The sequence below is a fragment of the Mirounga leonina genome, unplaced genomic scaffold (genome assembly GCF_011800145.1).
Source record: "Mirounga leonina isolate KUSES-001 unplaced genomic scaffold, KU_Mleo_1.0 Mir_173, whole genome shotgun sequence".
Taxonomy (NCBI): Eukaryota; Metazoa; Chordata; class Mammalia; order Carnivora; family Phocidae; genus Mirounga; species Mirounga leonina.
This window is the reverse complement of record NW_023270447.1, coordinates 52,885,236-52,910,008: the sequence shown is the minus strand read 5'-3', so window position 1 is coordinate 52,910,008 and position 24,773 is coordinate 52,885,236. Positions and strand designations below refer to the sequence as shown.

Here is a 24,773-nt window from a genome sequence, read left to right as displayed (position 1 = left end):
GAACTAAATTCTCATTATCATAACAGGAAGTAAAAAACAGTATCTGTGGTTGACAAATAGGGAAAGAGTAGTATAATAACTACAACAAATGAATAATAGAAGAGATTGCCTCTGAGGAACAAGCCTTGGAAAGGGGAGTGAGGTTGACCAGGGTATTAAAATTATTTTCATGTATTACATGGTGATATTTTATAAATACATTAAAACCATAAATTAGGGGGGCGCCTGGGTGGCTCAGTTGGTTAAGCGACTGCCTTCGGCTCAGGTCATGATCCTGGAGTCCCGGGATCAAGTCCCGCATCGGGCTCCCTGCTCGGCAGGGAGTCTGCTTCTCCCTCTGACCCTCCTCCCTCTCATGCTCTCTGTCTCTCATTCTCTCTGTCTCAAATAAATAAATAAAATCTTTAAAAAAAAAACCAAAAAACCATAAATTAGGGATGCATGAGTGGCTCAGCTGGTTAAGCGGCTGCCTTCGGCTCAGGTCATGATCCCAGGGTCCTGGGATCAAGTCCCGCATCGGGCTCTTTGCTACTTGGGGAGCCTGCTTCTCTCTCTCCCACTCCCCCTGCTTGTGCTTGCTCTGTCTCTCTCTCCCTCTCTCTCCCTGACAAATAAATAAAATCTAAATCTTTAAAAAAAAAACCCAATAAATTATTTATACTTTCCAAATGCAGTAATTCCCCTTGTGGGATTCTATGCCAAAAAAATTATCTAAATTGTAAAATATACTTTGTACATGAAAGTGTTTATTGCAGCATTACTTAAATTTAACACAAAAATTTAGAGGTAACCTAAATACCCAGCTATAGGTGAAAGGTTTAAAACTGTATTATACTGATTAGATGTATGCATCTAATTTTGCTCTATTTTATGCATCTAATGCATCTATTTTATGCATCTAATTTTAGAGCATTCTTTAGCCATTAAAAGTAATATTTATGAATAGAATGTAACAACACAGAAAATGCTCTTGAATTAAGTACAAAAGCAGGATATAAAATTGCATCTTTAGTGTGATTATAGCTTATCCATAAAAGATTATGCCTTTATGTTTTAGTCTCTGTGATAATTTAGGTGTTATATTACATAAGGACAAGACAGTACATCGACAACTGACGACATACCTATGAAGTATACTTTGATATTTACTGTGTCAATTCCAAAATGTATGGGGTTAATATGAAGTCATTTAGAACCTTCAGGCCATATAATACTCAGGACCTAAATTTATTTCCAGAAATGACCTGAAACACTTAGTTTTCTCCTCAGTTTGGATGTATTCACATATAAGAACAATAAACAGAGAAATGGCATTGGGGGTCCAAGCAATTGTATATTCATGTGGGTTTTGAGAGGGAATTAGGGGCTAAAGCGTGGGAGGTTCATGAAACTATTGTTCAGGGGTCCATCCTTTATTGTGTAGGCAATGAGGAACAGTTGGAAAAAATGAGTGACAGAATCAGATTTGCATTTTAGAAAGATGACTTCAGAAGCAATATGAAAATGGATCAAAATCTTTGTATATGGTGGCAGGTAAGAGTTAAGAAGCAGTAACAGTGGGTAAACAATATTATAGTAGATAAGCACTAGAATACTGCTTATATATTGCTGATATATACAATAACATGGGTGAATATCACAGACATTGTGCTGAACAAAAGAAGCCAGGCACAAAAAAGTACATATTACGTGATTCCATTTACATGATTCTCCAGAACAGGCAAAATGAGTCTGTGGTGATAGAAATTAGATCACTATTTGCCCGGGGTGAGTTGGGTGTGCAGGTGTTGCAACTGACTACAGAGGGGCCCTGGGAGCTTTCTGGGATTATATAAATATTTTATATAGGATAGGGATGATAGTGATAGGGATTACACGAATGTTTACATTTGTCAAAACTATATTGAACTATATACTTAAAATCTCTGGGTTTTATTGCATGATATTATACCCCAGTAAGATTGACTTAAACATTTTTTTGTTGAGATATAATTGACATGTAACATTAGTTTCAGATGTAAAATATAATGATTTGGTATTTGTGTTTAGTGTGAAATGATCACAGTAAGTTTAGTTAACATCCATTTTCATACATAGTCAAAAATCTTTTTCTTGCTGATGAAAACTTTTAAGATCTCTCTTAGCAGCTTTCAAATATACAATACAGTATTGTTAACTGTAGTTCCCATGCTGTACATACATCCTCAGTACTAATTTGTGTTATAACTGGAACTTTGTACCTTTTGACCTCTTTCACTGATTTTACCCACCCTCTCAACCCCCATCCTTCCCCACCAGTCTGTTCTCTGCATCTAGGAGTCCTATGGTTTTTTGTTTGTTTGTTTTTTAGATTCTACATATAAATGTGAGATCATGTTGTCTTTCTCTGACCTCAATATTTTACTTAAAATAATGCCATCAAGTTCCATCCATGTTGTTGCAAATGACAGAATTTTCTTTTTTTATGGCTGAATAATATTCCATTGTGTGTCTGTATATATATATATACACACACACCACATTTTCTTTATCCATTCATCTGTTGATGGACACTTAGATTGTTTCCATGTCTTGGCTATTGTAAATGATGATGTAACGAACATGGGGTGTGTTTTCATTCTCTTCAGATAAATACCCATAAGTGGAATTGCTGGATCATGTGGCAGTTCTGTTTTTTATATTTATTTATTTTTTTAAGGATTTTATTTATTTTAGAGAGATAGTGTGAGTGGGGGGAGGGGCAGAGAGAAAGGGAGAGAGAGAGAATTCCAAGCGGACTCTGTGGAGTGCGGGGCTCGATTCCAGGATCCTGAGATCATGACCTGAGCCAAAATCAGGAGTCAGACGCTTGACTGACTGAGCCACCGAGGCGCCCCAGTTCTATTTTTTATTTTTGAGGAACCTCCATACTGTTTTCCTTAGTGACTGCACCAATTTATATTCCCAGCAGTGGTGCAAGAGGGTCGCTTTTCTCTATATCCTCACCAACACTTTGTTCTTTTAAAATTGATTTTTAAAAAAGCTATTGTCAGGATCCAGCAAGAAATTAAATTATCAGGGTTTAATAAAGTAATTAATATCAGTGGGAGCAAAGAATATTGAGAAGAAATAAAAGACAATGATGTTTCAGTTCAATAGGATTTGGTAACTAACTGGATGTGAAGGGTGAGAAGAGGCAAGTGGCTTCAGATTTCTGCCTTGGACATCTGAGTGGACTTTGTTCTTATTCATCGAGATGATAAATAGAAGAAGAACAGATTTGGCAGAGGAGCAGGAGATTCGTTCTTTGTCCAGTGTTAAATTTGAAATATTGACAACAGATGGTGATATATAAATGGACAATGAATATATGGATATGGACCTCAGGAAGTAGGTCTGAGATTGGGAGACCTAGCATTTATGTGATTGTTGAAACAATGGTTATGAATGGGATAGGTCAGTGAGAGGAGACTAGATGTGAATGGAACTCTGAGAAATACCAACAAGGAAAGGCTGTGAATCATTGCATGAGTCATTAAAATATATGTTTACCATAAGTGGTTACTCACTTTTCAGAATTATCCTTATATATCAGTAGAATTCATTTTGAACTATCAAATTAAAATGCAAAAATTCTACAACAAAATTACTTTGAACTGATAGTAAAGTAATGGTGATAGTCTGAGGTCAGACTATAACCCATGTAAGCTGTTTTAAATATTATCTATAATACAGATGAGGGCATGTGCATGTATATCTGAGTAAAAAGCATTTCAGAGGCATAAACAAGTAAGCCATAAGAGTCTCTCCTCAAGTAGGAATCATTTCACAGCTCATAAAATACTGGGACTAGGAGGTATCTTAGATCATCTGGTACAAACTCTGTTTTTTAGATGAGGAAAATGAGAGGTGTTAAAGGCTTATCTAAATTACAGACCTAGATGGTGACAGAATTAGGACTAAGGCTCACAGACCAGTATTCTTTACATTATGTCTATTGCTTCTATGTGTATATATTAATAGTACAGCAGTTTTAAAAAACAGGTATGCATAATACCTGTGTTATGCCTGTTTTATTAAGAATCCTGCTTTTAGATCATCAAGGTAGTAACTTGATATATAATTTCACCATGTTTTTTTAAATAAGTGGAAACATCTTTTAAGTGTTCTGAAATGATCCTAGTGTTTTTTCTCTTCTGTGTAGCACATTGTGTGGAATCGGCAAATTCTGTCTTAAATTTCCTGAATGTGAAATCCTATTTGAGAAGTCTGTCACTTGTGTGGTGATTACTTTGCCATAAATTACTCGAAAACCCTTAGAAGCCCTTGAATGAATTTCCTTTATAATTTCATATGAGTTTTTAATCTTAACTACATGTATTTAATAATAACGTGTATATATATATATATGTATCCATATATGTTTATTTAGCATCTGTAATTTTTTTGGTCATACATAGTTGCTTATGTTTTCCACAGTGAGGGGGAAATTTACATTTTGTGAGTAATAACATCCTGAGAGTTTTGGGATGCCTTGTGGTTATTATAGTGCCATGGGAGATTGTAGGTTGTGTATTGTTTCTTGCCATTTCTCCTCCCTTCCTCCATGTTTTGTACTTTTTTTTCCCCAGACAAACATTCAGAACATGGATTTGAATGAAATGAGAATTGTATCTACCAGATTATTTTTTCTGGAGTTAATCTCTGGTTGTTTTCCTCTCTTACTCAAAAATCTTCATGGGTTTTGTATTGCCTTTAGAATAAAACATGTACTCTGGCATTCAGTACTCTGTGTAATCTGATTCTATTTTCTAGTCTCATTTCCACTAGTAGTCTCTCAAACTAAACATTTCTCGGTTCTTTATATACTCTGATGATTTCTTACTTCATTACCCGTGATCGTGGTGCCTCACCATCACCATGCTATTTCGTACTATCCCAACTATCTGAATCCTATCAGTTTTCTTAAGTCTTATTCAAAGATGACTTTCTCCACGAACTCTTTCCTAATAATCCTCTCAGATAGAAGTAATCTCTTCCTCTAAACTTTTTTATTTATCTTTAAAAAATTGTTTGGTATATATAAAAGAATGTAAATATATATATTTTAATAATTATGCAAGTTATAAAGCATAACAACAAAATAACCACCCATAAACAAAATACTCAACTTGGGAAATAAAAATGAGCAACCCACTGAAGCATTGATCAATGACCAATCCTGATTATATCTTCCTTCCAAACTTCCCCAGCCCTTAGGCAGCCACTGACTTCAATCTTGTGTTATAGTTTTCTTGCTTTTCTCCATAATTTTATCACAAATGTTTTGCATCACTAAGTATTATAATACATTGTGTTATGCATGTTTTTAGACTTTATACAAATGGTATCACACTGTATATATTTTATGTAGTTTGCTTTTTTCATTCCACCATATGTTTCTGACATTTGTTCATAGCTCTAGTGTTTCAGTCCATTCATTTTCAGTTACTGTTTTATACCTATTATATAACTTTACCACAGTTTATTAATTCTGATGAATAATTTGCTGTTCTTACCAGTTTATGTTATTCAGACATGTTCTTTAAAATTTTTGTACATGAACACTTAGGAGTAGAATTGCTGGTTTGTAGGGTATGGATATCTTCGACTTTATTAGATGATGTCAAACTATTGCCCAGAGTAATTTACGAGTTTATATCTATGTGTCCCCATCCCCAGCGTATAAGAGTTACCAACATTTGATATTATCAGGGTTTTAATTTTTGCTAATCTGGTGGATATAAAATAGTATCTCAGTATGATTTGCATTTCACTAATTATTAATGAGGCTGAGCATATATTTATTGGCTATACATATTTTGTCTTCTGTGACAAATATGTCCCTGCTTATCTCTTTCACCCATGTTTCTATAATACTAGTATTCTCTTGGGGATTCCTTTCATTATTTTTTTTAACATACATTCTCAATTATGACCTTTTTCTAACAGTTAAGTTATTCAGTATGTATTAGTTTTCTATTGATGTATTTCTAAGTGACAAACTTAGTAGCTTGAAATAACACACATTTATTATCTCACGGTTTCCATGGGTTAGGAGTCCAGGCACAGCTTAGATGAATCATCTGCTAACCGTGCCTCAAGGTGTCAGCTGTGGTGAGGTTTCTCATTTGGAGCTCAGGGTCCTCTGGTTGTTGGCAGAGTTCATTTTCTTGCAAATCCCCATTTTCCTCATATCTGTTGGCTTTGGGAGCCTGCAATTCCATGGCTTCCTGGCTCCATGGATAGTTTACAGCAATGATGTTTCCTTTCTTCCAGGTCAGCAGGAGTATATATATGTCTATGCTTTGAATCTCTGACCCCTAGACCTAGATTTATCAGCCCATGCTGATAATCTCCCCACTGATTAACTCCAAGCCCACTGATTAATAACCTAACCTGGGGGTACATTCCATTTTGTTCATAGGTGCTGCCATCGCTCAAGGAGAGGGAATTAAACAAGGCATATATGCCAGGAGGCAGACAGAATTCTGCCACCCACACAGAATTTTTATCCTCCTAAGCATGACACAGACCTAAAACATACTTTACTCATCTGGTATGTTCACCAGTCTTACTGTTGTTGCCTATAGTTTGTTTTGCCTTTTGTTGTAGAAGAAAAATATGTTTTTATTTATATTTATCAATTCAGTATTCATTGTTAGTATCAAAGATCACTATCATTATTCAGTTCAATCAAAATTACTAAATTTGCCATTATATTTTCTCCATATCTGTTGTTTTAATATCTTGTGTTTCCATTTGGACTTGCTTTTCTTGCTGAAATACTTCTTTTTATTAGTTCTAGTAGTGAATCTTTCTGCTTGGTAAACTCCATTAGCCTTTGTATATCTGAAATTTTTTTATTTTGCCATCCCTCTTGAATAATTCATTGGTTACAAAATTCTAGGTTAACAGATATTTCCCCCCTCCCTTTCCTCTCCGTTCTCTCAATCCTTACTTTCTTCGTTTTACCTCCCCTTAGCAAGTACTTTGAAGATATGACTCCATTGTCTTTTGGCATCTTCAGTCTAGTTTTTTTTTTTTTTTTTTTCGCTCTTGGACTTTTAGGATTTTCTTTTTATCCTTAATTTTGTGCAAGTCTATTACTAAAGTTCTCTGAATTTTTGTAGTCAGGTTTATTGAGGTATAATTTATATACAGTAATATTCACCTTTTCCGACATAGAGTTTAGTGAGTGTAGATTAACAGATACAGTCAGGTAACCACCACGAAAATCAGCATAAAAAATATTTCCATCATCTCTGAACCTTGCTTCATGTCCCTTTGTATTTAATCCCCTCCCCTTAACTTCTGCTCCTGGCAACTATCAATTTGATTTCTTTCCCTATGGTTTGGTATTTTCGAGAAGGTTTTATAAATGGAATCACACATTTGTATTTGGCTTATTTCATTTAGCATAATGCTTTTGAGATTCATCCATGATTGGATGTATGTATGTAGTGTAGTTTATACATTTACCTACAATGTATGAAAAGTTCCAGTTATTCTGGATCCTTGCCAGCACTTGATACTGCCTTTTTAAATTTTTTAAAAAATTTTTTTATTGTTATGTTAATCCCCATACATTACATCATTAGTTTTATTTTATTTATTTATTTATTTATTTTTAAAGATTTTATTTATTCATGAGAGAGGCAGAGGGAGAAGCAGACTCCCCGCAGAGCAGAGAGCCCGATGCGGAACTCTATCCCAGGACCCTGGGATCATGACCTGAGCCGAAGGCAGACGCTTAACCAACTGAGCCACCCAGGTGTCCCTACATCATTAGTTTTAGATGTACTGTTCCATAATTCATTGTTTGTGCATAACACCCAGTGCTCCATGCAGAATGTGCCCTCCTCAATACCCATCACCAGGCTAACCCATCCTCCAACCCCCTTCCCCTCTAGAACCCTCAGTTTGTTTTTCAGAGTCCATCGTCTCTCATGGTTCGTCTACCCCTCCGATTTCCCCCCCTTCATTCTTCCCCTCCTGCTATCTTCTTTTTTTTTTTTTTCTTCCCTTAACATATATTGCATTATTTGTTTCAGAGGTACAGATCTGAGATTCAACAGTCTTGCACAATTCACAGCGCTTACCAGAGCACATACCCTCCCCAGTGTGTATCACCCAGTCACCCCATCCCTCCCACCCCACCCCCCACTCCAGCAACCCTCAGTTTGTTTCCTGAGATTAAGAATTCCTCATATCAGTGAGGTCATATGATACATGTCTTTCTCTGTTTGACTTATTTCGCCCAGCATAATACCCTCCAGTTCCATCCACGTCATTGCAAATGGCAAGATCTCATTCCTTTTGATGGCTGCATAATATTCCATTGTATATATATACCACATCTTCTTTATCCATTCATCTGTCGATGGACATCTAGGCTCTTTCCACAGTTTGGCTATTGTGGACATTGCTGCTATAAACATTGGGGTGCACGTACCCTTTCGAATCCCTACTTTTGTATCTTTGGGGTAAATACCCAGTAGTGCAATTGCTGGGTCGTAAGGTAGCTCTGTTTTCAACTTTTTGAGGAACCTCCATACTGTTCTCCAGAGTGGCTGCACCAGCTTGCATTCCCACCAACAGTGTAGGAGGGTTCCCCTTTCTCCGCATCCCCACCAACATCTGTCATTTCCTGACTTGTTAATTTTAGCCATTCTGACTGGTGTGAGGTGGTATCTCATTGAGGTTTTAATTTGGATTTCCCTGATGCTGAGCTATATTGAGCACTTTTTCATGTGTCTGTTGTCCATTTGGATGTCTTCTTTGGGAAAATGTCTGTTCATGTCTTCTGCCCATTTCTTGATTGGATTCTTTGTTCTTTGGGTGTTGAGTTTGATAAGTTCTTTATAGATTTTGGATACTAGCCCTTTATCTGATATGTCATTTGCAAATATCTTCTCCCATTCTGTTGGTTGTCTTTTGGTTTTGTTGACTGTTTCCTTTGCTTTGCAGAAGCTTTTTATCTTGATGAAGTCCCAATAGTTCATTTTTGCCCTTTCTTCCCTTGCCTTTGGTGATGTTTCTAGGAAGAGGCTGCTGCAGCTGAGGTCGAAGAGGTTGCTGCCTGTGTTCTCCTTTAGGATTTTGATGGACTCCTGTCTCACATTGAGGTCTTTCAACCATTTGGAGTCTATTTTTGTGTGTGGTGTAAGGAAATGGTCCAGTTTCATTCTTCTGCATGTGGCTATCCAATTTTCCCAACACCATTTGTTGAAGAGACTTTTTTCCATTGGACATTCTTTCCTGCTTTGTCGAAGATTAGTTGACCATAGAGTTGAGTGTCCATTTCTGGGCTCTCTATTCTGTTCCATTGATCTGTGTGTCTGTTTTTGTGCCAGTACCATACTGTCTTGATGATGACAGCTTTGTAATAGAGCTGGAAGTCCGGAATTGTGATGCCGCCAGCTTCGCTTTTCTTTTTCAACATTCCTCTGGCTATTCGGGGTCTTTTCTGGGTCCATACAAATTTTAGGATTATTTGTTCCATTTCTTTGAAAAAAGTGGATGGTATTTTGATGGGGATTGCATTGAATGTGTAGATTGCTCTAGGTAGCCTTGACATCTTCACAATATTTGTTCTTCCAATCCATGAGCATAGAACGTTTTTCCATTTCTTTGTGTCTTCCTTAATTTCTTTCATGAGTATTTTATAGTTTTCTGAGTACAGATCCTTTGCCTCTTTGGTTAGATTTATGCCTAGGTATCTTATGGTTTTGGGTGCAATTGTAAATGGGATCGACTCCTTAATTTCTCTTTCTTCTGTCTTGTTGTTGGTGTACAGGAATGCCACTGACTTCTGTGCATTGATTTTATATCCTGCCACTTTACTGAATTCCTGTATGAGTTCTAGCAGTTTTGGGGTGGAGTCTTTGGGGTTTTTCACATAAAGTATCATATCATCTGCAAAGAGTGAGAGTTCGACTTCTTCTTTGCCGATTTGGATGCCTTTTATTTCTTTTTGTTGTCTGATTGCTGTGGCTAGGACTTCCAATACTAGGTTGAATAGCAGTGGTGATAGTGGACATCCCTGCCGCATTCCTGACCTTAGGGGGAAAGCTCTCAGTTTTTCCCCATTTAGAATGATATTCGCTGTAGGTTTTTCATAGATGGCTTTTATGATATTGAGGTATGTACCCTCTATGCCTATACTCTGAAGAGTTTTGATCAAGAAAGGATGCTGCACTTTGTCAAATGCTTTTTCTGCATCTATTGAGAGGATCATATGATTCTTGTTCTTTCTTTTGTTAATGTATTGTATCATGTTGATTGATTTGCGGATGTTGAACCAGCCTTGCAGCCCAGGGATAAATCCCACTTGGTCGTGGTGAATAATCCTTTTAATGTACTGTTGGATCCTATTGGCTAGTATTTTGGTGAGAATTTTTGTATCCATGTTCATCAGGAATATTGGTCTGTAGTTCTCCTTTTTAATGGGGTCTTTGTCTGGTTTGGGGATCAAGGTAATGGTGGCCTCATAAAATGAGTTTGGAAGTTTTCCTTCCATTTCTATTTTTTGGAACAGTTTCAGAAGAATAGGTATTAATTCTTCTTTAAATGTTTGGTAGAATTCCCCTGGGAAGCCATCTGGCCCTGGGCTTTTGTTTTTTGGGAGATTTTTGATGACTGCTTCAATTTCCTTAGTGGTTATAGGTCTGTTCAGGTTTTCTATTTCTTCCTGGTTCAGTTTTGGTAGTTGATACATCTCTAGGAATGCATCCATTTCTTCCAGGTTATCTAATTTGCTGGCATAGAGTTGCTCATAATATGTTCTTATAATTGTTTGTATTTCTTTGGTGTTGGTTGTGATCTCTCCTCTTTCATTCATGATTTTGTTGATTTGGGTCATTTCTCTTTTCTTTTTGATAAGTCTGGCCAGGGGTTTATCAATCTTGTTAATTCTTTCAAAGAACCAGCTCCTAGTTTCGTTGATCTGTTCTACTGTTCTTTTAGTTTCTATTTCATTGATTTCTGCTCTGATCTTTATTATTTCTCTTCTCCTGCTGGGTTTAGGCTTTATTTGCTGTTCTTTCTCCAGCTCCTTTAGGTGTAGGGTTAGGTTGTGTACTTGAGACCTTTCTTGTTTCTTGAGAAAGGCTTGTATTGCTATATACTTGCCTCTTAGGACTGCCTTTGCTGCATCCCAAAGATTTTGAATAGTTGTGTTTTCATTTTCATTGGTTTCCATGAATTTTTTTAATTCTTCTTTAATTCCCTGGTTGACCCATTCATTCTTTAGTAGGATGCTCTTTAGCCTCCATGTATTTGAGTTCTTTCCGACTTTCCTCTTGTGATTGAATTCTAGTTTCAAAGCATTGTGGTCTGAAAATAGGCAGGGAATGATCCCAATCTTTTGGTACCGGTTGAGACCTGATTTGTGACCTAGGATGTGATCTATTCTGGAGAATGTTCCATGGGCACTAGAGAAGAATGTGTATTCCATTGCTTTGGGATGGAATGTTCTGAATATGTTGTGAAGTCCATTTGGTCCAGTGTGTCATTTAAAGTCTTTATTTCCTTGTTGATCTTTTGCTTAGATGATCTGTCCATTTCAGTGAGGGGGGTGTTAAAGTCCCCCACTATTATTATATTGTCAATGTGTTTCTTTGCTTTTGTTATTAATTGCCTTATATAATTGGCTGCTCCCATGTTAGGGGCATAGATATTTACAATTGTTAGATCTTCTTGTTGGATAGACCCTTTAAGTAGGATATAGTGTCCTTCCTCATCTCTTATTTCAGTCTTTGGTTTAAAATCTAATTTGTCTGATATAAGGATTGCCACCCCAGCTTTCTTTTGGTGTCCATTACCATGGTAAATGGTTTTCCACCCCTTCACTTTCAATCTGGGGGTGTCTTTGGGTCTAAAATAAGTCTCTTGCAGACAGCATATTGATGGGTCTTGTTTTTTAATCCAATCTGATAGCCTGTGTCTTTTGATTGGGGCATTTAGTCCATTTACATTCAGGGTAACTATTGAAAGATACGAATTTAGTGCCATTGTATTGCCTGTAAGGTGACTGTTACTGTATATTGTCTGTGTTCCTTTCTGGTCTTTGTTGCTTTTAGGCTCTCTCTTTGCTTAGGGGACCCCTTTCAAGATTTCTTGTAGGGTTGGTTTCGTATTTGCAAATTCCTTTAGTTTTTGTTTGTCCTGGAAGCTTTTTATCTCTCCTTCTATTTTCAATGACAGCCTAGCTGGATATAGTATTCTTGGCTGCATATTTTTCTCATTTAGTGCTCTGAATATATCCTGCCAGTCCTTTCTGGCCTACCAGGTCTCTGTGGATAGGTCTGTTGCCAATCTAATGTTTCTACCATTGTAGGTTACATATCTCTTCTCCCGAGCTGCTTTCAGGATTTTCTCTTTGTCTCTGAGACTCGTAAGTTTTACTATTAGATGTTGGGGTGTTGACCTATTTTTATTGATTTTGAGAGGGGTTCTCTGTGCTTCCTGGATTTTGATGCCTGTTTCCTTTCCCAAATTAGGGAAGTTCTCTGCTATAATTTGCTCCATTATACCTTCTGCCCCTCTCTCTCTTTCTTCTTCTGGGATCCCAATTATTCTAATGTTGTTTCGTCTTATGGTATCGCTTATCTCTTGAATTCTGCCCTCGTGATCCAGTAGTTGTTTATCTCTCTTTTTCTCAGCTTCTTTATTTTCCATCATTTGGTCTTGTATATCACTGATTCTCTCTTCTGCCTCATTTATCCTAGCAGTTAGTGCCCCCATATTTGATTGCACCTCATTAATAGCCTTTTTGATTTCTACTTGGTTAGATTTTAGTTCTTTTACTTCTCCAGAAAGGGTTTCTCTAATAACTTCTATGCTTTTTTCAAGCCCAGCTAGTATCTTTAAAGTGATGATTCTGAACTCTAGATCTGACATCGTACTAATGTCCATATTGAGTAGGTCCCTGGCAGTCGGTACTACCTCTTGTTCTTTTTGTTGAGGTGATTTTTTCCGTCTTGTCATTTTGTCCAGAGGAGAATAGATTAATGAGAGAACAAACTGCCAACAGGGTAACAACGTTCCCAGAAAATATACTCTAAACAAATCAGAAAGACCTGAAGCAGTGGGAAAAGAAAGGGAAAGAGAGAAAAAAGAAAAAGAAAAAAAAAAAAAGATAAAAACAAACAAAAACAGAACAAAACAAAAAAAACAGAATGTGATCAAATATGATCAGGCTGGTATATAGATCAGTGCCACCCACTAGATTTTGGGTGTATTTTGGTCTGTTAGAAGAAAGTGCCTCCCAAAATTTTAAAGAAAGAAAAACTTATATATGTACGAAAATAAGGGTTGATATGATGAAGGGATGGGATATGACTGTAAAGATGAAAATTATAAAAAATTTTATAAAAGGAATTGATAAGAAGTTGTTTGAAAAAAGAAAGGGATTTAAAAAAAAAAAGAATGTGATCAGGCAGGGGAGTAGACAAAAACCATACACTAGAGATTTAGGGTATATTTTGATCTGTTAGAAGAAACTCTCTCAAAATTTTAAAGAGAGAACAACTTATATACATATGCCAAAAATACGGATAACTACTATGAAGGGGTAGAATATGACTCTAAAAATGAAAAATAAAAATGAAAAATAAAAAAAAATTTTTTTTAAAAAAGGGATTGATAAGATGTTGGTTGAAAAAGGGAAAAAGAAAAATTAAAAAAAAAAAAGACAGTTAAAAAAAATTAACTTTGAAAGACTAAAGAATCATGGTAAAAAAGCCATGAATTCTATGTGCATTATTCCCCCAGCGCTGGAGTTCTGCCATTCTCATTGATCAGTAAACTTGGTCTTGGCTGGCTGTTCTCGCTGATCTTCTGGGGGAGGGGCCTGTTGCCATGGTTTCCAAAAGTCTTTGCCGGAGGCGGAATTGCCCCGCCCTTGCCCGGTCCGGGCTAAGTAATCTGCTCAGGTTTGCTCTTGGGAGCTTTTGTTCCCTGCAAGCTTTCTGTACAGCTATGGAGGCGGAGAGTGAAAATGGCGGCCTCCCAATCTCCGCCTCCGAGGAGCCGAGAACTCGGGCCCTGCTGCTCAGTGAGCCCCCAGAGAAAAGCCGTCAGTCACTCCCATCTCCCCGGTCTCTGGGCGCACTCCGTGCTCACCCAGCCTGTGACCGTGCGTTTCTATCTCTGGCACCCGACCCCGTATGGAGTCTCCAAACCCAGCAGATCCCTGCAGTGCGCTCCCGCGCCTCTCCTCCCCGGGGGAAAAAGGTGAGTCTCCCCGGATCTGCCGCTTGTTGGGTCCCTGCTGGAGGAGCAGTGGCCCGACTGTGCCGTGGATCACGGTTTATGGCAACCCCAAGCTGAGAGTCCGCGCCTCGGCTCCGTCTGTGCAGCTGGCTTCCCCGCTCTGATACCTGGGAGCTCTGCCGCACTCAGGCACCCCCGGTCTTTCTGTGACCCCAAGGGTCCTGAGACCACTCTGTCCTGTGAGGGTTCCACCCCCCGCTTAGCCACCGGAGTGACGTCCCTCAGCAGACTGACTTCTAAAAGTTCCGATTTTAGGGGCGCCTGGGTGGCTCAGTTGGTTAAGCGACTGCCTTCGGCTCAGGTCATGATCCTGGAGTCCCTGGATCGAGTCCCGCATTGGGCTCCCTGCTTGGCAGGGAGTCTGCTTCTCCCTCTGACCCTCCCGACCCTCCCCCCTCTCATGTGCTCTCTCTCTCAGTCTCTCTCTCTCAAATAAATAAATAAAATCTTTAAAAATAAATAAATAAATAAATAAATAAAAGTTCCGATTTTATGCTCCGTGGCGCTATCACTTGCCAGAAGCGGCCGACGGAGGCCCCTCCCCCGCCGTCTATCTTCCCGAATATTGCCTCGGATTCACTTCTCCGCACGTCCTACCTTCCAGAAAGTAGTCGCTTTTCTGTTCAGAGAGTTGTTGCTCTTCTTTTCTTCGATCTCCTTTTGAGTTCGTAGGTGTTCGGAATGGTTTGACCCCTATCCAGCTGAATTCCTGAGAGGAGACGAAATCCAGGTCTCCTACTCCTCCGCCATCTTGCTCCCCAGAGCTTAAATTTTTTTTTTTGTTTTGTTTTTCTAATGAGTTTGTTGTAGCATCTTATTGTAATTTTAATTTGCATTTCCCTAATGATTAATGATATTGAGCATCGTTTCATATGCTTACTTACCATCTGTAGCTCTTCTTTTGCCCATTTAAAAATTGAGTTTTCTTAATGAGTTTTTAGTACTTTATAAATTTTGGATACAAGTCCTTTATTGGATAGTGCATTTGACAAATTATAGTCCAGTGCATGGCTTGTCTTTTCATTTTCTTGACTGTCTTTCAAAGAGTATAAGTTTTAAATTTTGATGAAATCCAGTTTATCAGTTTTTCTTTTATAGTTTATACTTTAGTTTCCTAAGAAATCTTTACCTTAACCCAAAGTCACAAAAATTTTCTCCTGTATTTTTTGTCTGGAAGTTTTATAGTTGTAGCTCTTACATATAGATCTAAATTCATTTTGAGTTAATATTTGCACAGGGAGTGAGGTGTTGGGAAGTAAGAATTTCCTGTTCTCTTCACGGTTCTTCTAGCTGGCCTAAAAGTCAACTTGACAGGAGACAGATTAACAGGAGAAAATCAAATTTAATTCATACATATAGGGGATCCGTACAGACATGGAAATTCCAAAGACAGGCAAGGTGAGGTATATATGTCATTCTGAATTAAGGAGAAGGCGGTGGTAGGGGTCTGTGACTTCAGAGGGAAGTAATACAATTCACAGGAAGATGAAAAAGAGTAAATGTTTCAAATGTTTTCTGGGCCACCCAGAAACAATGTGACATAGACAGGCCTGGGTAGGTTCCTCCATGCCTGCCATACTTAGTTCATAGTATAATGTAGTTATATTATAGATAGCTCTCTTCCCAGACGAGGTCCTTTATTTAAATTTTTTATAGGCAGTTGTGTAGGAGGTAAAGAGCTTTTCCTGAATCTGCTGGATTTTAATAGCTTTTTAACTCAAAATAATCTTCATGCCAAAGTGGCCCATCTGAGGGGCAGCCTGCCCTTGGCCCCTACAGAGGTAAGGCTCAAAAGTTCTTTTTTTTTTTTTCTTTTTTGCTTATGGATATCCAGTTGTTCAGCACAATTTGTTAAAAAAAAACTATCCTTTGTCATTGAATTACCTTGGTAATGTTTTTGAATATTAGTTTTTATAGTGTGTATAGGTCTCTTTCTCTATAATTCCATTGATCTATATGTGTACATATATGGGGATTTAGTTTTATTTTTGCTGCCTAGTGCCAAAAGTGTACTTTTGATCTGAAAACACATTTCCCTTCTTCAATTTGGAAAATTCTTTGTTGTTATCTCTTTGAATATTACTTCTCTTTCATTCCCAACATTGTCTTCTTTTGGAACTCCTTTTACATGTTGGAACCTCTGAAGTCAGTCTTGATCTCTGAACTGTTGTTTTGGGTAATTTTTCTTTGCTTTTTGTGCTGGATCCTAGGGTACAATCTCTCCAAAAAACTCATTAATTTAAGAGGAATTTAATGTGAATTGGTTGATAGTTACGTGAGCATAACAAGGTTTACACTGTTACTAATTTTCAGCTTTTAGATTTAACTTTGGAACAAGGCAAGAAGACAATTAAAATTATAAACACAGAATGTAAATATTAACCTTGCAAGTGAAATCATTTTTATCTTTGAAAAATGCTTTTAGTTCCCTTTCAATCATTTGCAACTTTATGTTTGCAGACATGTTAATCTTTTTTCAGCTGTTCTTTGGGCATCCTAAATCTAATTCTTGTGAATTGAGAGCATATTTGTGTAGCATAGTGATGGGTATAAAGGCCCAATTGAAGCTGCTTTAAACCTTCTGGAGGCTTCCTACTACAATTGGAATAAACTCCAAATGCCTTTGGCCAATAAGGTCCTATATGATTTAGTCCCTAAAGATCTCTTGACCTTATCTCTTACTACTCCTTAGTTTGCTTTAGCTACATTGATCATCTTTGTGACCGTTGAACCCATCAAACTCATTTCTAACTCTTGGCTTTTGTATTTACTGTTCCTAGACCTGGAATACTATTCTTTGCAGATCTTAACTAGTTGGTATCTTCTCTTCATTCAGGTCTGTTCTCAAATATTTCTGCCTCAAAGGATTTTCCCCTGACCCTCTTAGCTAAAGAAGTATTCTGTCCCCTTTTCCCACCAGTTACCTTCCTTGTTTTATTTTCTTCAAAACATTTATCACTAACTTTACTAACTGATGTTGTTAATTTGTCTTCCTCCTTTAGAATATAACTCTGTGAGGGCAAGATTTATTTATTTGGCTCAACTCAGTATACCAGCCTTTAGAACAAATAGTCTGGCACATTGGAGAAGCTTAATAAAAAGAACCTGTGGATTGAAGGAATCAATAAATTGATACGATGTCACTAGGAGGTATTTTGTTTGTTATTTTGTGGAAAAGTACCTGGAGGAAAGGAGTCCTGAGAGAACACTTGTATTAATAAAAATGCTGTGCTTATTATTCCTGACTTCTTGTTCCCATTGGGACTTGGAAATAAGAGTAAATTCTATTGAGGTCAACCTGAGAGTGTTTCTGAGAGGCCCCAGTGTCTCTGGTCCTTGAGAAAGAAATACCATGGGTCACTCATGCAGATTACTTGGGAAGTTTCTATAATTTCATATCTTTGAAAATAAATTTTTTTAACTATTTCTATTTGTCACCTACCCTACCTTATTTTGTATCTTTAAATTGTGGTCACCTGGGTTAACCCAGATGGACTTTTGGTTAATTTAAATTTCTTATATAGATTTTTCAAAAGGCAAAGTAAATTTTAAGGTACTATATTACTAGTGTGTATGTTATTAATAAACTGATCATTTTTAATTTTATTTTTCTTAATTTTATAATGTCACTAATAAAATTATAGGCCTCAAATACAATGGAGTTTGATTTTTTATTTTTTAATGTGGAGGTTTATCTCAGTCTAAGAATATAGGTGCATAATCACTATTAACTTAGGAAAATATGTATTTAGATATTTTTAAACCACCATCTCTTGCCAATTTTCTATCCCCCCAAGCATTTAGAAGAAAAATTGTAGGTGGATTAGAGGAGGGGGGAAAAAAGAGATTTTAAAATAGTAGTCTCTCAAAGAATATAAATAATTGGTAAGACATTTCTTAAAAAATGATAGGTATCCAATAAATATTTGTGGAATGACTGGGAGTCTGTCAAGTTTTGTGCATCTTAGAAAATATTTTACTAATATGTGTATCTCTATCTCTTTTTTGGACTAGTATCTAACAGTATATATCATGTGGTAAATGCATGATTGATCAATGTCCAGTAATTGATTCAGATTTTAGTGGCTTGCTATTATTTCTCATGGCCATAAAAATTACACTGCTTATAATCTTTAGTATTTCTGAAGCAAGTCACTCTTTTATCTGTAAAATAAAAGAAAATGTTTCCTAGCCAGTGTGTTTCCAGGGAAGGAGGAACTTCATTGGTGTTTTCATCGTCATCAGTAATTATCTTGCATTGCTTTTCCAGTTAAAGATGTTACATCATGGTTTGGATTTTTAGTCTCTTTTTACAATTAATTGTGAATCTTTTTGGTAAATTAAATTTATTTTGTATCTTTCTATGAGCAAAGGAGCCATGGTATTGCTGCTTTGCAAAGTAATTTTTCAACCAATGAAAAAGTAATATGGAATTATTTATGAAGAGGTGATTTGAGACTAATATCTATATTTATTTATTTTAAAAGATTTATTTGAGAGCCGCGAGTGTGCATGCTCAGGGTGGGGCAAAGGGAGAAGGAGAGTCTTAAGCAGACTCCCTGCTAAGCGTGGAGCTTGATGTGGGGCTTAATCTCACAACCCTGAGATCATGACCTGAGCCGAAACCTAGAGTCAGATGCTTAATGGACTGCACCACCCAGTTGCCCCTCTAGTATTTATTGAGCTCTCACTACATGCTAGGCTGTATTCATTGTTTTATGTGCACTATTTCATTTCTTCTCCACTATAACTCTTGTGATTCATACTGTTCTTGTCCCCATTTTACATATGAGGAAACTGAGAGGCACCAAGGGCCTAAGTAACTTGCCAAAGATCAAACACATAGTTGATTAGTGGCTGAACCCAGATTTGAATTCAGCTGTATCTTCTCTAAATCCCATGTTTTAAAAAAGCTGTAAACTGCCTCTTGAACTTTTTGAAGTTACATGGTAAATCTCACAGATGCTCTAAACTGAGGAAATGACCTTTTATGAAGTACTCATGCTTAACTGCAGTTTACTGTATTATAAAGAACACCAAGTGACTATCTAAATTCTTTTGATAGTTTGAGGTTTAGTTATATGTTAATATTCATGAATATTAATATTTCTTGAACATTTGTTTGGAAATTGTTCCATTTGAGTTAGTTGTGAGGATAAACATTTGAAACGAAAGGAAGCTGTTGCATAGATATTAAGTTGTATTTGGTTTTTTTTTTTTTTAAGATTTTATTTATTTATTTGACAGAGACACAGCAAGAGAGGGAACACAAGCAGGGGGAGTGGGAGAGGGAGAAGCAGGCCTCCCGCGGAGCGGGGAGCCCAACGTGGGGCTCAATCCCAGGATGCCAGGATCACGACCTGAGCCGAAGGCAGATGCCCAATGACTGAGCCACCCAGGCGCCCCTTAAGTTGTATTTGAATTGAATTTAAGGATGGCTATAAGCGCTTTGAAGAACAAAGTTAAAATTCCAAATTTAAGATGGAAAATTGCAAATTATTATATATATGTATATATTTTAAAGACAGTATGATATATGTAAAGACTAGGAGATTGAAAGATCTGCTTTCTAGATCTTATTTTGCTGCTTATTTTACTTTGTGTCTTTTGGAGTCACTTCACCTCTACTCCTAACCCTCAATTTCTCCACCTGTAAAATAACAATCCCAAAGTTCAGGGAAATGATACCTGCTCTGTTAACCTAGTGACACTGATCTGATTATCTGATCAAGGTCATGTAAAATTGCTTTGTAGCTATTGATATAAAACCTTTGACATACTTGCCAGGTCATTTAAGCTCAGAAGCAAGAATCAGTATCTATTTTATTTATATGGATTCTATAGTGGTCTTGGGGCATATAGGATTAATTCAGTGGATTGTATATAGTGGATTGTATCGAATGTTCCCATAAAGAAGTACCTGTATAAACAAATATATAGCAGACTTTATGAGTTCAAGAGCCCCAGATTAAGTTTTCAGTGAAAGCTTGTCTTTGTCAAATTTTCATACTAAGTGTTTTATTTTTGCCAGTATCTACACCTGTGGAATGCTACTTGTTTGTAGATGAGATCGTACATAACAGTCTATACTAAATCACTCACTAGAATTTATAGAGATTTACCTTAAAAAAACTTTTTTAAAGAAAGTAGATGCTTACAGGATAACCTAAATTTTATAATATAAAGGGGCGTAGTGTGGAATCTGAGTGTGATTGAGACAGGGAGGAGGAGGATGTTACATGGTAGAAGCAAAAGGGTACTATCTGTGGAAAAATAACCAGTAATAGATTATCCATACATAATCCGGTCTCTAATAGGGAAATCCCCAAAGGGATAAGGAATGATTGCCTTGAGTACCAAGCTAACATCATTTTCACCTTTGAGTTGTATGCACTAGGGCAATCTTATGAAACATAAACATTGGGGCGCTTGGGTGGCTCTGTCGGTTGAGCGTCTGCTTTCGGCTCAGGTCATGATCCCACGGTCCTGGGATTGGTCCTGCATCGGGCTCCTTGCTCACCTGGGAGCCTGCTTCTCCCTCTGCCTGCCTCTCCCCCTGCTTGTGCTCTTTGTCAAATAAATAAATAAAATCTTTAAAAAAAAAACCCATAAACATTATGCTCTCATTAGAACTTTAGAGGAATGATACTGTATAATCTCCATTATGGATGGAAAAAATATCTTTCATCTCTTTTACCTCCCATTCGTCTCCTCCCCCAGGTTAAAAGATGAAAATTTATACAAACCTTACTCTAAAATCTTTGATAAAGCAAAGAAAATCCTATAATATTTGGCTGATCATTATGTGTATATGTAAATTATAACAATAATAGTTGCAAGTTTTTGAGAACACATTGTGTGCCATGTGCTCTTAGGCATTTTGCATAAATTCACATTTATTCTTCACAACAGGTCTGAAATTTATAATTTCCCCCATTTTACACAGATATTGAAGCTCGCAGAAGTCAAATAACTTGCCCCCAAATCACATAATAGTGATTGAACTAGTATTCAAACCCATACCTCTGTGACTACAATCTGTGATTTTTTTTTTCCCCCAAAATACCATACTGCTTCCTGGATATGGGGATTTTTTTGTTGTTGTTTTTATAGATCTGGCCCAGCAGTTCAGATGTGTAGCCAGATTTGATTAATCCTGAGTCAAGAGGACTGCCCCAAATGTATTTGGCAGATGATAATGTTCAGGTGAACGTGGCTCTCAGCCACAGAGCTTCTCTGAGTTTTGTGGGGAATTGTTCACTTCACTTGTGGACCCTACTATCAACATAGCTTCCTACTTCACTCAAAGAATCTGTGACCCATCATTGAGCTGTTCTGTGAACAGACTAGTTTTCCAGGAAAGTAAGCATTAAGTTTGCTGATGAGGATTTCTGCATTTGCTGTTATTTCTTTGAGAAATATCGGAAGAAGCTTATACACGTCTAGGGAACCTATCTACCATTATGGGACAGCTCCTCTTCTTTTGTAATTCTAAACTGAGGAAAATGTCTTAATGAAAGGCTGATGTGTCACTGTTTCATTTAAAAATTTTTGAATTAGAAAGTGCTTAGTCAAGAGCTTTTGCAGCTAAAAGAAAAAAACTAATATGAATTTAAATAAACCCTATGTTATGTTTCATATTTGTCTCACCCACAACTACAAACATAAATCCTATGATACTACCTTCTCTGTAAATTTTCTAACCTCAATGTCTCATATATAACTGTACTTATTGTCTTAATTCATTATGTTCATGAGTTGACTTTATTCACCCAATGAGACTGTAAGCTCTGCGAGAGCAGGTACCTAGTAGTAACATTTTTTCATGATTTTTGAGGCAGTAATTCTTACCCTGAGACCTCTAAAGTAATTCATACAGTAGAGCTGTCCAATCTAAGGAAGGCATCAATATTTTTGGCTTTTAACTAGATAGACTTCTACAGTGTAATAATACAAGCTATTTCATGCTCACCAGAGGCCCTGATAAAATTGGAAAACAAATTTTCATTTAATAAATACCTTTATTTAAAAAAAACAACTTCAGGCGCCTGGGTGGCTCAGTTGGTTAAGCAACTGCCTTCAGCTCAGGTCATGATCCCAAGGTCCTGGGATCGAGCCCCGCATCAGGCTCCCTGCTCGGCCAGAAGCCTGCTTCTCCCTCTCCCACTCCCCCTGCTTGTGTTCCCTCTCACGCTGTCTCTCTCTCTCTCTCTCTCTCTGTCAAATAAATAAATAAATAAATAAATAAAATCTTTAAAAAAAACAACTTCATAAACATGTCTTTCATAGTGAAAGTTTGGGAATTAGTGTTCGGTTGTGTCTGGCCCAATGTTAAGTATAATGATTACTAAGAATATGATTGATTTATTGATAGAGAATAATTAATGAACTTTTGTTTTAGGAAATGTTGTGGGCAACTTGGGACATTCCTTCTTCAGTCAGAGTTTCCTTGGCAGTAAAGAACATGGTGGATTCTTATATGTGACGTCTACCTACCAGTCACTGCAAGACCTAGTACTCCCAACCCCACCTTACTTGTTTGGGATTCTCATCCAGAAATGGGAAACTCCTTGGGCTAAAGTGTTTCCCATCCGACTAATGTTGAGACTTGGAGCTGAATATCGACGTAAGTAGTAAAATAGCTTCTTCTATGCTATATGACCAAGATGTGATGGCTAAATAAAGGCCTGAGATATTCAGACCCCTTCCCCCTGCAGTGATATAATCCAGCAGAAGTCTTTTGAAATAGCTAAGCTAAATTTGGCCATTGTCTTTACTTATTTTAGCTTTAATGTTAAGGACTAAAAATCTCAGGAAGTTAGTGATTATTTAGTACCTTGTAAACTTACTGGTTTTATAGTTCATTGATAAATAAAAGTTCATCTTCAGAAAAAATGTATTGGAATTTAACAAGTAACTTTTTACAGTATCTGTAGTGAACATTTTTTTGCTATTTTGTTGGAAAATAGTTATGACAAATTATATCTTACATAACATAACAGATAGTGGAAACTAGTGGTGTCGAGATCACTTGGAGTTGGTAAAGTGAGCAATAGAAGAGCTTCCTTGCCCATGGTGGAAGCAGTACAACTAAGTTGTGAGTTTTGTTTTTGTTTTTGTTGTTTTTTTAAGACAATAAGCCTTAAATGCAAGCTTTATTTTAAACTATATTTTCACCTGATCAGAATTGCCATGGTCTAGGAATCGGACCATTTGAGCAAGGTTCTTAACTCTATGACTTCCTAGTTCTCTACCTTTGGGCAAGTCATTCAATCAGTTTCTTCTGAACTGGAAAAAATAATACTTGCCTTTTACAATATGTAAGATTGTTAAGAGGATCAAATGAAATAATGAAAAACTATTTTATGAACCATAAAATAGTATATGTTTTCACCAAGTCAGCTTCATTCTTTCACTTATTCGTTCATTCAGTAAGAATTTAATAAAGGCCTACCATTTGTAACAAATCCTGGGAATTCAGAAATAGCTAAGACATGGTTACAGGCTTAGTAACCTTTGAAATACAGAAATTATGATTACAGTACTATATTGTGTTAAAACACATGTTCAAAGTTAACAAAGTTCTTTTGGAGTTCCAAGATGGACTCCAACTTCACCAAGAATGAAGGAGTTGGATAAGAAACATTGGACCAATTTGCTTCTCGACTGAATTGTGAAAGAGACATATGAATCAGCTAAATGAAGTAGGGAAAGGGAAGGATTGTATGCAGAGGAAACAACATAACATATCTTCCTGTCTTGTACAGGCAATTCATCCCATAAAGTTCAAGGAGTAAGCCAGGGAATAGGCCGCCTCATGTTTGGCTATTCTAAGGAGGATCCTGGTTGGGAGGTGTATAAGAGTAAACACAGAAGAATTAGGAGAGATTTGTTTCCCGGATCATATTAATCCAGTTTGAAGAAGAGTGCTTCCTGAGACTTTGTAGTTCATTTTTAAGACAGCTGCATCAAAAGGCTTACTCTGGTATGGTTTGTAGAAGGCTCAGAATTTGTCTTTGATGCTACCATGCTAAACACTTTTGACCTCTAAATTTCATATGATCTAAAACAGCTATTACAGTTATATTTTGAAAATTTTATGAACCATGATGTTTCCCTTTTACCAAAATATTAAGCTGTTAAACTTAGTCTCATTACTTCTCATTTCCATAGTTTATCCCTGCCCACTCTTCAGTGTCAGATTTCGGAAGCCATTGTTTGGAGAGACGGGGCACACCATCATGAATCTTCTTGCAGTAAGTTGGAGATTTTTATTTTCTTCTCTCTTACTGGGGTTTGTACAGGAGAAGGAAGAGAGGGATTTCATTTTTTTGTTAGTATCCATACCCCTGCTGCTTCAGGCAGGTGGAGATTTTATGCTGTAGGAAAAGAACAACATACATATTCTTTGGAAAGTATATGGAGCTTTGGAGTGGAAATAGTACAGGATTTCAGCCCTTCATTATACACTTACTATC

At 37.0% G+C, this 24,773-nt stretch overlaps 1 protein-coding gene across 2 annotated transcripts in view; it reads left to right on the top strand.

The window, feature by feature from the left end:
* ZFYVE9 (zinc finger FYVE-type containing 9) overlaps positions 1-24,773 on the top strand; it is a 192,798-nt gene that overhangs the window by 129,075 nt on the left and 38,950 nt on the right. For both annotated transcript variants that reach the window (XM_035018558.1, XM_035018557.1), the window contains 2 exons: positions 22,697-22,921; positions 24,469-24,551. In XM_035018558.1, the coding sequence (XP_034874449.1) occupies positions 22,697-22,921; positions 24,469-24,551 (308 nt within the window). The remainder of the gene's footprint in view (positions 1-22,696; positions 22,922-24,468; positions 24,552-24,773) is intronic.